Source organism: Gouania willdenowi, chromosome 21, assembly GCF_900634775.1.
Source record: "Gouania willdenowi chromosome 21, fGouWil2.1, whole genome shotgun sequence".
NCBI lineage: Eukaryota > Metazoa > Chordata > Actinopteri > Blenniiformes > Gobiesocidae > Gouania > Gouania willdenowi.
Window position 1 is genome coordinate 15,229,450 of NC_041064.1, and position 17,968 is coordinate 15,247,417.

At 35.0% G+C, this 17,968-nt stretch overlaps 1 protein-coding gene across 1 annotated transcript; it reads left to right on the forward strand.

Moving 5' to 3' along the window:
- The first annotated feature begins 1,907 nt into the window (after positions 1-1,907).
- LOC114455015 (toll-like receptor 8) lies at positions 1,908-8,100 on the forward strand. Its single transcript, XM_028436007.1, has 3 exons — positions 1,908-2,046; positions 2,141-2,222; positions 4,480-8,100. The coding sequence occupies exons 2-3, from the start codon at positions 2,220-2,222 to the stop codon at positions 7,561-7,563; spliced, it is 3,087 nt and encodes a 1,028-aa protein (XP_028291808.1). The 5' UTR covers positions 1,908-2,046; positions 2,141-2,219; the 3' UTR covers positions 7,564-8,100.
- Positions 8,101-17,968: the final 9,868 nt, after the last annotated feature.

The window sequence follows — 17,968 nt, forward strand, 5'->3', positions numbered from 1 at the left end:
AGGCCAAATGGTTGTCATGGTTCAACTGGTCGTTATGCAAACTGGTGATCAGTCCATGACATTTTTTTTGAAAATGCAAAGATTAAATGTTTTTGTGAGTGAAAAACAGTTAATATTATGTCACAACAGACACACTTCCAGTTAAAATTATCACCACCTGAACTAATACACTGTTCCCGGTGTATTGACGACATTAGCAAATAGATTATAATTTACTAAAATGTGACTTTAACAACTTCCTTTAAAGGGGACATATCATGGTTTTAAATCCTTCCTTTTTAGATATAAATCATACAGCTGTGGTCTATAAAAAGCGGAACTGCACTGCTTGGGTCTGAATTCCTCATTATTATAGCTCCCCAGACCCCTTTTCTACCCCTTTTCTGATGTGCTTCTAAGAGCAACTCGTTTTGAGACAAAACCCCGCCCCCTCTCCAGGTTCAACTCCACCCTGCTCGGCCATTTTAGTAGTTTGATAGAAGGGATACGATTATGTAGCGGCGCAGAAAAAGTTTATTCACACGTTATTTACACAATGTCAACAACGGAAGACTTGTCCATCCAGCCTTACATGTTCGAGCCAGAGTCGGACCCAGCGGAGCGAGATGAAAATGAAGATGATGAACCTGCAGAACCCTAACAAGTGAGCTAACACAAGCACCGAGCTAACGCTAGCGCCAAGCTAACGTCACAAAATGCATTTTAATACAGTCTTTTCGGAGACAAAAACGGCAAAATGAAATGACTAATGAAAACTTCAGACTTAAATTAAACCATGTAGGCCATATCATCAAGGATCTAAAACGAGCACACAGCGCTAACATATGAAGACGGTGCAACCGCTAATGCTAACAAAACAATGACAGGGACGTCTTATCATCACACTTTTTAGCGTTATTTACAGCTTACCGAAGTGATCTGTTTGTCGTCTCCAAAGACAGAAGGAATTGAACCCTCAATCAGACAAAGTCTTTCGGCAAATCCTTCTTTATACTGGTGGAGGTTGCTGAAGCAGTCATCCTTGAAGTGCTTCGTGCACACAAAAATGACCTTACCCACAGATGTGGGTACATTTCCGTGAAAAATATAACTCAACCAGGCACTTTGAAAAGGTTCTGATGCTGGGAGACTTTGTAATGAAGCGTGTGGGTTACTACATCCAACAACCAAACATTTTGATTTCTCCTCTCGTAACTTCTGCATCCTGGAGCTTGGACTACAAAATAAAAGCGCGAAATAAAAATGGCGGATTGCTCGAAGTGTTGGGCCTGGAGTCGATGTCCTAATTTGGCAGTTCCTCTGACGTTATTGTTCAAAAAACAGATTGAAAAATATGACCAAAACAGAATATAACGATATCAACGAAGCACCTGAAGAGACTAATTTGAACTTTTCTGTGCTTCTAAACAATCTAAATATACATCAAAATGCATTTAAGGGCTAAAAAAGGGGATTTAGCATGATATGTCCCCTTTAATTAAAAACGTTAAAAATACTGGGTGGTGTTTCACTATTTTATTACCACAGCCAGAGTGGCGCTTCCCCTTCATGCTTTTGCACTGTTATGGTTATGATATTGTATAACAAAAATGGAGGATAGTTGCTTACAATTTACATTGACTTTGTGTTTTCATAATTGCATCTATCCTACTGATATATGTGTCACCATGAGGGGCAATAGCAACACTAGGAATGAATAATAAAGTACAAAAAGTTGCATTTGCATAGCTTTATTTTTGGTATTGTGTGAGTTTTTTGTTTGTTGATTTTGTCATCTCTCTCTTTTTTTTTTTACTTAATGCTATTTTCTTTTTTTTATTGCCTACCTTCCCGCTTCATCTGGTGCTCTCTGCACCCTGCTTCCTGATCACGTTTTGTTATCTACACACCAACGTTTCATGAAAAGGAGAAGTGAAAAGGGTGCTCTTCTTTTATTTCTACATATATCGACTCAACTAACACGCAGACAGTCTGATTCCAGTTTGTTTCCCTTTAGTCACATGAGATTTCATGTTAGCGTTTGAAAACTACGGACGAGATTAAAATGTAAGATGTTTTGATCTTATCTTCAATTTTACAGGATGGACAGAGAACTTGTTTTGTTAACAGATATTCTCTTTATTAAAATGTGTACCTGAAGCTGTTCAAAGTGCTAAAGAACCATCAGGTTTCAAGGCTGGCCTCCAGGGACTGCTAGAGAGTAGTACAATAAAATAACTATGGTGAGTAGTTTTTTTTATTTACCATTTGTTTTTCAATTTTTATTTTGTTTTGTGGTTTATTTATCTAATATAAGATGATCTTTGGGTTGTCCAATGATGTAATTATAGCTTTCCTCTTACAATTGTGCAAAAAGGCAAAAGATTATTTACATTACAACCTGAACAAATGTTGTTTTTCTTTCTTTTGTTAAAGTGCTGTTATTATGGATGTAATTGTTTTTTAAGGACACTTCTCTGTGCAGATTTAAAATGTGCTTCAAAATGTTTCCATTCAATGCAACTGCGTTTTTGATTCTATTTAGCACAGAGCTTCTTTCAGGACATATTTTTTAATGGTTCCGTATACAGAAATAAACCGAAACAGAAGCAGTGCAAATAATGTGCAGGTTTAACCAGGGAATATTTGGTAACTGGAACATTTCAAGCATAACTTTTAAAAATATTTGAACAATCCTGAATTTGCTACTCTTACTAGAAAAAGTATCTTATGTAGAATGAACCAACACAGAAAGAATGGAGGTGGAGCATAGCCTCATTTTTGATGAATGGTTCAATAAAAGAAAAAAGAAAAACTAAGGATGTGTTTTTACCTAAAACCACATTTTTATACTCTTAAAATTATTAAACAGTTAACCAACTTTCTTTATTCTGTGAAAAAGGAACTACCGTATGAGTCAGCTGTTTCTTACTGCCACCCGTGGGATAGATGTGATACCTACAGTAAACCACACATTTTTACACTATGTGTTACTTCTTTGTTTTCTAACTGTTATAAAAACCAAGAGCAACTACAGATCAATGGTAAATTTCCTCTATTATAACTAATGATGACATAGAAAAGTAAGTGTGCAAAACACCGTACAAGCTATTTAAATAAAAATGTAATCTAAAATCATTCTATCTCTGGAATGAAGGGATATCAACAGCATTTTTATTCTTTTTTTTTTTTTTTAGTTTAAATTGCCTTAAATGTGTCATCAAATACATGGACAGTCTTATTTGATAAGTGAGATAGCTTTAAAATATTTGGAAAATTGATACAACAAACATGACATTTGCATGCAATAAAATATTTTTCACAAAGAATAAACTCATTTGTTACAAAAACTTCCACAATGTCTAGAAATCTGGAATGATAAAAATTGGTAGGGGTAAGGCAAACTTTTGATTAAGATTTGATTATGTATACATTATTTTGTGGGGTCATCCACAAATTACGGGGAAATTAGAGCGAGTGCTTAGGCACGTCACATTCTGTCAGAGCGTGTAACAATGTTACAGTCCAAATAGTATCCAAATCAACTGGTGAATGGTGGGACTTTTGCTCTCGGACAAAAAATGGAGCAACGCATAAGCCACATTACTGATGAACTGGTTAATTGAAACGTTATTAATCCATAAATAAATCAAAAGAAAAAAAATCGATGTTACATAAAACATGCACATGATATGTGATTTAAAAAAAACCAGAGGTGGTGTAATGAATGTACTGGTGCTCCCTGTTTCTTGTGATCAACTTGTGTGTGTGTGTGTGTGTGTGTGTGTGTGTGTGTGTGTGTGTGTGTGTGTGTGTGTGTGTGTGTGTGTGTGTGTGTTGAATGCTGCCGTTAGTGGCTAGCGGTATTATAACATGCAAATCACATGTTTTGAAAAAAAATCTAATTGTTTTTGCAAAAGTGTCAAATGGTAGAAGTTCTAACATCTATTGCTCCTCACACCAGCCTCACAGTTGATAGTCAGTCACCAGTTTATTTGGATACTAATTGGACCGTAACACTGTTTGGTGAAGTTGGTACGATACTCACAGATTCAGATTTCCAGCATCAATAACTCTTGAACGAAACGTCATTGACACACAAATTACGCCTTTTTGCCATCAGTGTGAGGTGGACAACATGCCACAAGATCATTTTTATCAAACGCAGCAGAGTAAAAGTCCATCTGTCTGTGGGTCCCTTCTGTGTGATGAGATGAAGCTCTAGTCCATAGTTTTACCTTAAATATCCAAATATATCACACAAACAGAAAATTTAATTTTAAAAAGAAAAATGCTGCTTGTCTGGTTTTTTTTATTTTTCTGTATTTCTGTTTTGGTTTTAAGTCAGTAAAACAAAATAACCAAATCGTTTATTTGTTATTTTGATTTGGTTTTAAAACAGAATAACCAAGAACGAAGGGTACACGGATTAATTACGCCTCTTCAAAAAGTATAACATAAACATATACTGTAGCAACTAATTTTCTATTGTGGTTTCAGACTGTCATTGGTTGGCTGCACATGCTGCTACTCTGTCTGCACTGCCACTATGAGGCTCCAGTGGCGGCAAGCAAAATTACCTGGATGTCACGAAGATTCCCTTGTGATGTCACAAACAACACTTCTCAGGTCTTTTTTGACTGTAAAGGCCGACATCTGTCCAAAGTCCCGAGCGAAATAACTGAAAATGCAACCAAACTCGACTTATCTCGAAACGATCTTCAGAGTATTTCAAGAAAGTCCTTTTTAAACCTCCACAGTCTGGTTGAGCTTAATCTCAATCACGCAACTAACAGCAGTCAACTGAAAATTGGCAAGCATGCCTTTGAGAATCTAAAAGGTCTGCGTGTGCTGAGACTCAGCAGCAATAACCTGAGTGAAATTCCAGCCAATATCCCTGAAAATGTAAACCTTCTTGAGCTAAATAGTAACAAGATTACATTTGTAAATAGTAGTACCTTTGCTGGGTTACGGAAAATAACAGAACTTTTTTTTGCAAGAAACTGCTACTCATGGAATCCATGTGGGAAAGCTATTATTGTACAGCAAAACAGTTTCATAAACATGAACAAACTACAAACTCTGAAAATTGGTTACAACAACTTAACTGAGGTTCCCAAATTTATTCCCAAATCACTTTTGTATTTATCGCTTGAATGTAATCAGATACCATACATATCTAAAGAGGATTTCTCACAATTGTGCAACTTGAAAAAGCTTGAAATTCAGGGTAATTGTCCAAGATGTCTGAATGCTCCATTTCCCTGTGTGCCCTGTCAAAACCAGACTCTGGCCATTCATCCTGATGCATTCCGATCTCTAACACAGCTTGAGATACTGAACCTTGGTGGAAACTCTCTGACGTTTATAAACCAGTCCTGGTTTGAGCCTCTAAAAAACTTAAAAAAACTGTTGTTATCTTTGAACTTCCTAATGGATGTGATTACTGGAGAGGCTACGTTCCTACAATTCTTAAAACATCTAAGAGTTATTGATCTATCATTTAACTATGGGCTTAAGAAATACCCAGAGACAGTAAATCTATCAAGTTACTTTTCAAATCTTACATCTTTAGAAACTCTACATATGGAGGCTTTGGTCTTCCAGAAAATTGGACCACACACTTTTGCACCCCTACACAAGCTAACAAACTTCTCTTCAATAAACCTTGGCACAAACTTCATTATCCATTCCGATAAAAATGTATTCAAGCCATTTAAACACTTAAGGATGTTATATCTGGCAGAAAACTGGCTGCATCCTCCTCCACAAAACAAAACCAATAATTTACATAGTGGATACGATCAAAGTTCAGACCTTTCTGTTTTTATTCCATCAATTAGGGAATCCCATGACGAAGAATATTACTTAACTCATGGGCTTATAAAACAACAGTGCTTTGACTCTGGGAAAGTTCTTATTCTCAGCTCAAATAACATTTTCTTTATTTCTCCTGCACAGTTTGAAGGCTATGGAAATATTGCATGTCTTAACCTCTCCGTAAATGGATTTTCAGCAGCTCTTAATGGAACTGAGTTTTCCTTACTGCCTAATCTGACATATCTGGACCTTTCGTTTAATAAAGTTGATTTTGCCTTTGACCATGCCTTCCAAGAACTTAAAAAACTTGAGGTACTGGACATCAGTAACAATGAACATTACTTTAAGGCTTTTGGCATTACACACAACTTAAATTTTACAAGAAACCTGCCCGTCCTAAGAGTGCTTAATATGAGTCACAACTCCATTTCAAGATTAACAACCAAACAGATGTACAGCAACTCTTTAGCAGAGCTTCAGTTTACACATAATTATCTTGGGACTCTTTGGAAAGAGAATGATCACACATACGAAAAACTTTTTGTCAATCTGGTCAATTTGACTGTATTAGACATATCGTACAACTCAATAAGAAAAATTCCAGCAAATATATATCAACATTTGCCTCGAAACCTCTCTGTGCTGTGTATAGCACATAACTTACTTCAGAGCTTTGAATGGGAAAAGCTCAACTTCCATCAACTTCAAACTTTAGACCTGAGCAACAACTTTCTGTCTCATATAGCAGGTATTGGCTCAAACATCCCCAGGACTCTGACTTACCTTGATCTTAGTGTAAACAAAATTTTTCACTTAGAAGATGGATTCCTAGAAGGTGCAAAAAGTCTTACAACTCTTAGTCTGAACCACAACAGATTGTCACTCGTCAATCAATCCTCTTTTAAGACAAGATCTGACAATCAGCTACAGACTCTGTTTTTGTGGAACAACCCATTCCAGTGCACTTGTGATTCTTTAGAGTTTATTTTATGGCTTGAAAGCAGTAATATAAAGATACCTAGGCTGACCACCAAGGTCACATGTGGCACACCAGAAAATCAGAAGGGCAATGCCCTGATATACTTTGAGATTCAGCAGTGTGTAGACGACAGCCAAGCTTTTCTCATATATCTATTCACAACTTCTGTAACCATTATTTTCATGTTAGCAGCTATACTTTCCCATTTATTTTACTGGGATGCTTCCTACATCATACATTATGTTAAAGCAAGACTGAAAGGGTACAAATCCCTGAAGTCACAAGACTGTTGCTATAGTTTGTTTGTGACATACGACACCAGAGATCCTCATGTCTCTGAGTGGGTATTGAGGAATCTGCGAGTGAGACTTGAAGAAGAAGCAGGAGAGAAGCATCTTCCTCTGTGTCTTGAGGAGAGGGATTGGCCTCCAGGAGTCGCGCTTGTGGACAACCTTGCTCAGAGCATCCAGTACAGTCGCAAAACCTTGTTTGTGTTAACAGAGGGTTACATTAAGACTGGTATTTTTAAGCTTGCGATGTACCTGGCTCACCAAAGACTGCTGGATGAAAACGTGGATGTGATTGTGCTGCTGATGCTGGAACCCGTCCTGCAGCATTCTCACTTCCTGCGTCTGAGGAGGAGGCTGTGCGGGGAAAGCGTCATAGAGTGGCCAAAAACGGCAGCTGCAGAGCCGTGGTTTTGGCAAAAACTAAAGAATGTGGTCAAAATAGATAACCAGGTGATGTACAGCAAGACCTATAAAAGGTACTTCACCAGCAAGTAATGTAACAAAAACCCTGACTTTTTCACAACAAGCTGAAAATGATTGCAATGGTTCTTTGTGTTTTGTAAAATTGTGTAAGAATTTTTGCTTTATACACACTGACTGAATAACATGGAATATATATTTATTTTTTTTAAAGGGCTTATAAATAAAAAATGAATTATCTTTAGGTGTGTAACTAAGTGTATGTGGTGATAGCAACAGTTTTTTTTTTCTTATTTAACTTGTATATAGTATATTAGTAGCCTGGAATCCTTCAATGTTTAATACAGTGCAATTTTTTACAACACATAAGGAAGTGGGTGTGGCTTCGCCAGGGTTGTATATGAGAACAAAGTGGATCAAAATCATTTTAGTGTTTGTATGTTAGAATATTATTAGAATAATAATATTGTTAGAATATAGTATTATATTCTAGATCTTGTTATTTTTTTTCTTCAGTGTTTCATTGATACGCGCATGCTTTTGTTTTTTCAGTTGTTGTTCTTTTATTGGTCTAAAGTGTGCTTTACAAATATATCAAACATTCCTCAGTCTATATGGGATTTTGCTGACAAAAATGATGACGAAAAATCTACTGGATTACAGTTTTTAATCTATCGAAAATAAATATGTTTTGTGCCATGTTGAATCATTTCTTTTCATTTGAATTACTACTACCAATTCAAGTTGCAATTACTTTGTATACGTGATGATTGAAGTCTGGACTGAAATATGAATGAAATAAAAGCTGTCCAGATGTAACAGGTCAACTACATAGAACCCAGAAAACATGCCTGAGTAATTTATCTCCAAGAGAGAATAAAGGGGAGATGGTATACCTAACCTTTAAAGTACAGTTTTAAGTATTATTATTATTATTATTATTATTATTATAGCCAAAACCAAAACTATTTCATAGGCAAAGAAGAAAAATTTCTAAAAACTACTAGGTTATCAAACCGATCAGCTGAATATAATGTAATTAATCAATTTGTTGTACAGTCATCAACCGAAGCATTATGACATTATTTGTTATGAACAAATTATCAATTAGGATTGCAAAAACAAAATTATGGTTTTTGGAACGAAAAATTAGGTATTTAAAGAAATAAAACTTGAATGAAATGGAGATCAAATTGAGCGTTTCTTGGGAGTCATAATTGACTATAAATTATCTTGGAGGCAACACATAAATGATACAAAGACAAAAATATTGGTGTGTTATATAAAACAAAAGATTTACTTAATTACAATTCCTTATTTACAATGTATTGTACTTTGATACTCCCATATACTGTATGACCTACTGTCTAGAACTCTGGGGAACCACTTTTAAAACAATAAGAAATGATGTTGCTTTACTGCAAAAAACATAAGCAAGATATTATGACCGCACACATCCAGTATTTGTTCAATCAAAACTCATGAAATTTAAATATATTGTTTATTATGATAAAATAACAGATAATGTTCAACGCAAAAATAAATAAATACTCTTTCGGAAGGTGTTCAAAAATACTTCTCACGACAGACCAGCACATACAGCCTAGGAGATCAATTTCTGTTAATTTTACCAAAAGCAAGATTAGTAGTTAAACAAAGATGTATTAATTTGTGGAATAATGTTGATAAAGAAATAAAATGAATGACACTATTTAATTTCAAAAAGAAAATCTCACATTAAATTTTAGAGAGTTATGTGAAGCAGTAGATTCGTGTTTGTTTTTTTTTGTTAAATGTTGTATTTAAAAATTAAGTACATGTTATATATATATATATATATTTATTTATTTTATTTTTTTATTTTATTTTTTTTACTGAAATGTACTTGCATTTCTTTTGTGTGTATTATTAGGTAGCTTAAATGTTATTTATGCATATAAGCATTTTTGCTTGTTTCTTAAAAAATAAAAAAAAATAAAAAAAGACCGGAGCATTTTGAAGCCGGTGTTGCACATAAATCCGTGACCATCAGATTCTGTGACTATTGAGTGGATCCTTCGTGGTCGACAGCTGAATATGCTGAATACGTTGACAGCGTATTGTGTTGGTTCAAACCGTAAATATAGAAAACTAAAGTATACTTCAAACAATATCCCACAACCTTAAAGGACGAAAAAGAACTTACACTTAGTTTAAATTGTAGGTTGTCAACTCAAAACACCGCAGATACTGACGTCGTCGAAACGCTTTATTTACCTCCCACCACCAGGTGGCGGTAATGCACGAGTTAGGCATTGGCCTACTAAACGCTTTTTTGTTTTTATTATTTAAACATATTAATATTATCACGTTTTATTGTTCGTTATATTAGTATGTGTTATTGTATATATATTAAATGTCATTATTAAATTATTTATTCAAAGGATTACATTTCAGCCAGTAGCCTTCGAGAAAGCAAAATATAATTGTAAATTGAAAAAGAAAAAAAAAAAAAAGGTTGGATTGAGATTACAAAATGTACGGATTATTTACAGAACCGCACATTATGAAATGCAAATATTATTTTTTACAAAATATAGTCTTTTTTTATTTTTTAGAATTAATACAGCGTTGGGGTAGAAACCAAATTTAGAGCTCAGTTTTAACAGGTTAAGCTATATTTAGGAGGTGGTCAAAGTATCATAAAAAAAGATTAAAATATTTATGGAAGGTAAGAAAATTGGGTTTGTTTTTAAAACTTTGAATTTGTGGGTGCAATTTAGCTAGAAATGAGAAAAAATAATAATTCTGAATTCAATTCTTGCTCTACCACATCTATCCGCTAGGTGTAGCAGTGGAGCTATTAACAAGTCGGGATTTTATTGAAAAGAGGAAGGATATGGAAGTTAATACACCGGTTAGGGTTAGTTTTTTATACATTTGTGTATTTTTTTTATTTATTTATTTTTTATTATTTGCGTCCCAAAAACATTTTTTCAGACGTGTTTTATTGAACTTGCTATGGATAAGGCATGGGCTATCACTTTAATTTTGTTAAATCTAAAAGTTGTTTTATTATTATTATTATTATTATTATTATTATTATTATTATTATTATTATTATGTAGTAGTAGTAGTAGTATTTTATCCACCAATGTTTATTTTTTTTATTTGGAAAAATACAAATAATACAGCAAGTGTACACTATACAAAAATACAGAAAGGGGATAAGCAAGCAAGAATCATACATTACATAATAATAATAATAATAATAATAATAATAATTGGGGTAAATCCGTCATCATTCCAGTTCAAAAAATCAACTTCTTTTATATTATGTTCAAAGTGATACATTTACAATGATATTTAATATTCTTAATCCTGCATTTTAAGTAATTTTCCATTTGAGCCAGGAAACAATACAGTAATAAAAATAAATGTGTAAGGGATTCTGGTTCGTTATTGCAATGTATTTAAAAAAAAAAAAAAAATAGAGGATTACATTTTCTTTGTTAAATCTAAAACCCTGCACGAGAGCAGCCAGGATGTGACGTCATAAAAATTTGCATAGTGGGCCGTATTTATAGTGTGATTGACCAACGTTGCACTACTTTGCTCTTGCTCTACTGAAACCAGCATCTGCCCATTGGTCCAGCAGCACAGGTGAGTGGTTTGCAATCCTCTGCCATCAGTGCACGTTTTTCTTTTTAATGATTGGTGGTGAAATCACTCTGAGGTTAGTTAGAATCTCCTTTTAAAAACAATTAGTACATTCAGGAAGTACTAGCATGTGTAGGATCTTTCAAGCCTTTTTTTTTTATTATTTATTTACTTTTTTTTGCTTGAAAAAAAAAACAAAAAAAAAAACGAATGGGCTAAACAACTTATGATCCAGCAACAAATTGGACCATTGCAATAAATCAATTTTTAGTCTCAAGGCATTTCTGCCTTGAAGAAAAGCTAAAGAACTGGCAAAAACTTTAAACTTTTTCCTCCAGTGGTAAAATACAAGCCTCGATTTAAAGAAGTGACTTTTTTTTTTTTTTTTTTAAGAAAATATTTTTCACACCAAAATTTATCATAATTAACAAACAAGCCAAATTTTACATTGTTTTGTTTTAATGTTGAATGTGATTTGCTAATCAGATTCCCTGAAGGGATTGAATGCCTTCCTGCACTTTTATTTTTAAAGCATTTGCTTTTAAATGCTGCAAACTAGCATGTATTGAACTCTGGCAGTTTTCATTTTAATCAGCAGCTGAACCTCACCTGACGGTTGATGCCTGATTGTGTTTTTTTTTTTTTTCTTCTTCATAGCTTCTGCAAGCATGGCGGACAAACCAAATTTCTCTGAAGTCACGACCTTTGATAAAACCAAGCTGAAGAAGGCAGACACTCAAGAGAAGAACACGTTGCCAACCAAAGAAAGTATGTAAAACTGCTCGAGTTGCATCTTTTAATTGTCCTAATATATAAAACTAATGAACCGTTTCTCTTTTGCAGCCATCGAGCAAGAGAAATCAGCATGAAGCTCTGACCAACTCGACCCTGTGTATTCCACACATTTGCTGTCACTTTCCTTTTTGTGTATGAAGTTTGTTCTATTGACCCAACAATGGCTGCAATGCAATACCATCCCAACCCTTCATTAGCTATGCGGGTACTTTCCCCAACAGAAGGTTCCTGGTCATCAGTTGGGAAGCAGCTGGTGACGCTGTACTTGGTCTAGGAATTTGTGACTGCACAGAGCTGTTATGTATAAAACTCTAGAATAAATCTGAACAAATGATGGCTTTTGTTATTTTTTAGTGCCACCCCACATGCTATTAAAGTCTGTTATTACATCATGAAATGGTGAATATGCTATACTTAAATTCAAAGTAGCTTCCAACTTTGCAGGTTTCAAATCACTTCTAACGCAAACTGAATCTTAAGCAATTTACTTTTTCTTTTTTCTTCCCTGAAATTCCAGTGTTTATTCTCATGCTGCTCAACGTGCTCTCTAAGGGGTTAAGTATGGGGTGAAAGACAAAGCGCTTTGCTGCCAAAGGCAATCTCCTGTTGCCTTTGTTACACCTTGTCCTCAGGCAGTTGTTGTAGAGCAATGTAACGAGGGCTTTTAAGGACTAAAAAATAAGCTGATCCTTGAGAGTTAAACCTGTCGGTCGAGGTGTGGGCAAGATGTCTTGAAGTCATCCGCTCACCCAACGAGACCCTGCATTGTCAAATGCTCGGTCATCCAGGGCATATTAATAGTAGTTGCTAAGTGAGGTATCTTGCCTACTTTAATACATTCCACCTATCCTATAGAACTGACGAAACAAGTCCAGTCGTCTTGGTGTGCTCTGTAAATTAGATAACATTTTTATTTGCAGTAATAGTTCCCATGTAATTCATGTCAGTTTGCTTAATCAATTTTAAATTCAAACTGTAAGAATGGAACTGCTTCAAGTACGTCAGTTTTCATTAATGTGCAGTTAGACAGTGTGATATGACTTTGTAGAACGGATCTCTTGAAAAATGCTAATATGGCTGTAGTCTGATAAGGCCACAGCTTTCATCCCTCAAGTGTGCTTTGTCAAGGCAAGACATTAATTCTTGGACACTAGAAAAATGTGACAACTTCAAGTAACAAAGTAATTCAGTCAACCCTACTGAGCGGTCACTCAAATTTTCTCTCTTCGTTTCTTAGTGTGCAAGAAAATCTCTTGGAAGATGATGTGAAATGTATGGGGATCAAGACTTGGTTGCGTAGAAGCCTTACTAATCATTGCCACTCCAACATGGCCCTAAAAAAATTAGCAAAAAAACCTATACATGATGCTTTTGAACATTTACTTAAATGACATGCATCTGTTTTGAATGGGATAAACGTTTTAAAATGTACTTAATTCTTTTTTCTTAGCCCCACTGATTGAAGAAACTAGATCAGTTCCTTCATGGTGATCTTAGCAAACTCATCTAAACCGGTTCATTGTGAGGAAATTGGTGTAAGACACCAAGAAGTCTTGTCACCATTGTGATGGCATTGGACCAGCTGGCTGGAACACAAATGCCTCTGAGTCTGACTGACTCCATACTGTACGTGATGTACTTTCAGACCACTCTGAATCTGCCGACTAACAAAGCTTTGGCTGTACATCAACTACATTGTGTGGAGTAGATATAAAATATGACATTGATTTGTGGTAGAAGAGAAGATTATACACTAAGTGCAGAATGTAATGGATCGTAAAATTCCTTTTAAATTATGTCAAATGAGTAAAATAATGTCCCTGCCGAGTGATATTGTAGTTTGGTTGCCTTTAGGAAAGATAAACCTGTTAGCTAAAAAAAAAAAATATTGCCATTGACAGCTGTTTATGTCAATAGCCAAGGATAATAGTCTTAACCTGGAAGATTTTTTGCTCTCAAAATTGCTAAAATCACTTTGTACACTAATTCTGGCAACAATAAACATGATCAAAAGCTAATTCTAGAAAAGGAGATGCCAAAAATGTGTAAATATTAAAATGAGGTCACGACCCACAAAAATTGGGAACCATTGATGTAATGTCATACAGTGAAATTTGCCTCTGAATTGTACCTATCCTGTTGAGGAATAATATACAGTATAATAAAAAAAAACACAATTTAAAAAAATAATCTGTAGCCATGGGTTGTCTTACATTAGCTAATGTGTAATTTATGGCAATGTATGGAGGCTCCTAACTGCTGGTCAATTTATATTCAAGTTTACAATTATTTTTTTCATACATGTACCCCCTATGACAATTTGCATACCCACTTTGGGAACCTAAGCCCTGGCACCTAGGTTCCCAAAGTGGGGTACGACTACCCCCAGGGGTGCACAAATTGTCATAGGGGGTACTAGTACTAATGGTAGGCTAATGCCAATGCTAAGCTAATGCTAGTAATAGGTTAATGCTAATGATAGGTCAATGCTAATGTTAGGTTCATGCTAACTTTAGGTTAATGCTAATGCTAGAAAATGCTAACGCCAGGTTAATGCTAACACTAAGTTAATGCTAACACTTGGTTAATACTAATGTTAACGCTAGGCTAATGATAATGCTATGCTATGCTAATGCTAGGTTAATGGTAATGCAAGGTTAATGTTAACGTTAAGCTAATGCTAACGTTAGGCTAATGCTATTGTTAGGCTAGTGCTATTGATAGGTTAATGCGATTGCTAAGCTAATTCTAACGCTAGGCTAATGCTAAGCTAACGCAGAGCAACGCGGGCCAGACAAAGGAATCCTCACTTGCATTTTCTTCAGGAAATGCAAATATTCTAGTTGTATATGATTCCTCAACAGGATTGGTAACATTCAGAGACAATTTTCACTATAGGGATACATTGTATGTGACATTACATTATTATGTTTTTAAGTGTGCAAGAGTAGTGGGTACATAGCTTCAGGATTAACGTCTGAAAGGGTACGGGTCTGTGAAAAGTTTGGGAACCACTGCCCTAGCATATGTTATTTAGTATTAACTAGCCACTGGTAATTCTCCTGTAATGAAGCACAACTGGAATAAACGGCTCACTTGTTGCAATAGCGATTAAATCCTGCAGGAGACACAAAGCTTGATCCTGCCTATCATCATAACTTAACATATTTTCAGAAACGATCCAACACAAACTGAATATATGGATTAAAATAGGGTAAACATAATTTAAAACAAAAAATCCTATTAAAATAGGAGATATAATATACAATTTAAAAAAATAATAATTCTATACAGCTGGGGCTGAAGTGTTCATTCATCTTTCCTTTGTGCTCCTAATTCAGGGTGAACCACGGTAAGGACAATTCCTCTCTGTCCTCATTTTATATCCACGGTGGGAAAAAGCAGCTACGCTATTGTGTGTCATGTGACACAAAAGCTTTGGGTGTGAGCAGGCCAAGCCTGTGATACACAATATAATGGCTCTTATGCAAGGGTAACAAAGATACTCCCAGAGCTGCCTTGCACTACTTTTGAGTTTCTTCATCAGGGGCACTCTTATGGTGAATGGATCAGAGCACAGAAAAAATAATTATAATTTTCATCAAATTGTTTCATTAAGACATTTCTTATTGTTTCACACATTTTTGTCATTAGCTGCAGGCTAATAAATGCAAAGTCATTCAACCTGTTTGTTCCTTTTTCCTCTCAGGCATCCGACTAGTTATGTCTGGCATTTCCTGCTCAGCTCAAGTCTTTAAATTTATGTAAGCTTTCTGCTTTTTGAGGAGTTAATTGTTTTATCATTTATGCATAAATACATTTAAAAAAAAAAACTGATTGTAAATTAAAAGAACATTTTATGGAAGTAATTTTTTTCTTCAGCTAATTCATAATACATTGTGACAACAAAAACACACAAACGAGACCCCCAAAACACAGAACAAAAGTGCACTAATTGACTCAAAGCACACAAAAATAAACAAAATGATTCCAAAAGTACACAAAACAACTGCAAAAACACACAAAATTAGAGAAGAATGTACAAAATGACAACTAAAAGAAAGCAGCATATACAAAATGACTATTAAAAACACAGAATAACAGAAAAAACACAAAATAAGTTCAAAAACTAAGAGAAACATATTGAAAATGACCACAAAACCACCAAAAAAATGAGAAAAAAATCTACAAAATGACAACAAAAATGAACAAACTTTGTTCTTCCCTCAAATTGGTCTTTATTCTAAATGCTGACATGAATGTTGATAATGTGGCTCTCAAATCAGACAATCACATTTTGTGGTCCCTGCTCTGCTGTACAAAAAATTGGGCATAAATGAGACATGCCTCAAAGTACCAATAAAATTAGCGCTTCGGCTTGCAGAAACAGACGTCAGATTAGCAGGACCGATGTGGCCTAAGTGCTGCGATGCATCTGTGCAGTAATGTAATGTGACATGTGCAAGCAAGCTTACAGATGCAGAAGAGTCTCTGAAGTATGAACAGTAGCTACCAAGCTGTGTGTCTGGCAACCCAAACGCCCCTCGTCAGATTCAGGGTCTTCATGTTCTGTGTATTTATGAACTGGAACGACCAAAAGTTGATGTATTTGTGCTCCTACAATAGGTCTACGTGTCATGTAGCATTTTAGAACTCTCACTTTGTCAGTGCGGTAACGCTGATCGTGCTAGGAACAGTGGCAGGAAGAGGAAATAACACGTGTGAAGATGGTGAAGATGATGATCAAAAGAGCCTAAATTCAGTAGATCTTCATACAAAATGTTGATGTATTTTGGGTGGGCGACATTTTTTTTTTTTTAGAATTTGCAGGTGTGAGTCTCTCCATGTTGTAAATATATTTATAATGTTCTATCTTGTGAAATTATTCATTCTTCTTCCTGTTCTGTCAGTCATGTTCAGTGGGTGATATACTATCATCTATCAAGAAAAAGAGTATTAACCCTCCTATTATCCTTGGGGTCAATTTGACCCCATTCAATGTTTATCATTCAAAAAATAGTCAAACTTTTTTTCCTTTTGCTTCATATTTCATGACTTTTCCTAATTTGCTGGTTACAACTGATTAAGCATAAAATGATCATGATATTTTTTTCAACGTGCTGAACACTTATTGCACGCATCTGGGGTCAATTTGACCCCAAGCTGTTTTTGCCGTGTAAAAACGTGTCTGTGTGTGTGACCCATGGTCATCAATGTTGTCAGTACGTTTTAGAAGATTTGGATGAAAACTATTAAACATAAATTCATTCTAATTTAAAAGGTTTGGCCTGATGGTGGCGCGAGAGGGGTTATTTATTAATTCAATAAATAAATAGTGCCTGACACTAAATACTTGGTCAATAATTTTTGGGAAATCATTTTTTTTAGGCAAAATGTCCCTGGGGTCAGATTGACCCCAAGGGTAAAGTGTGTTAGTAATATTCAAGTATGTTGATGTATTTTGGGTGGGCGACATTTTTTTTTTTTTTAGAATTTGCAGGTGTGAGTCTCTCCATGTTGTAAATATATTTATAATGTTCTATCTTGTGAAATTATTCATTCTTCTTCCTGTTCTGTCAGTCATGTTCAGTGGGTGATATACTATCATCTATCAAGAAAAAGAGTATTAACCCTCCTATTATCCTTGGGGTCAATTTGACCCCATTCAATGTTTATCATTCAAAAAATAGTCAAACTTTTTTTCCTTTTGCTTCATATTTCATGACTTTTCCTAATTTGCTGGTTACAACTGATTAAGCATAAAATGATCATGATATTTTTTTCAACGTGCTGAACACTTATTGCACGCATCTGGGGTCAATTTGACCCCAAGCTGTTTTTGCCGTGTAAAAACGTGTCTGTGTGTGTGACCCATGGTCATCAATGTTGTCAGTACGTTTTAGAAGATTTGGATGAAAACTATTAAACATAAATTCATTCTAATTTAAAAGGTTTGGCCTGATGGTGGCGCGAGAGGGGTTATTTATTAATTCAATAAATAAATGGTGCCTGACACTAAATACTTGGTCAATAATTTTTGGGAAAT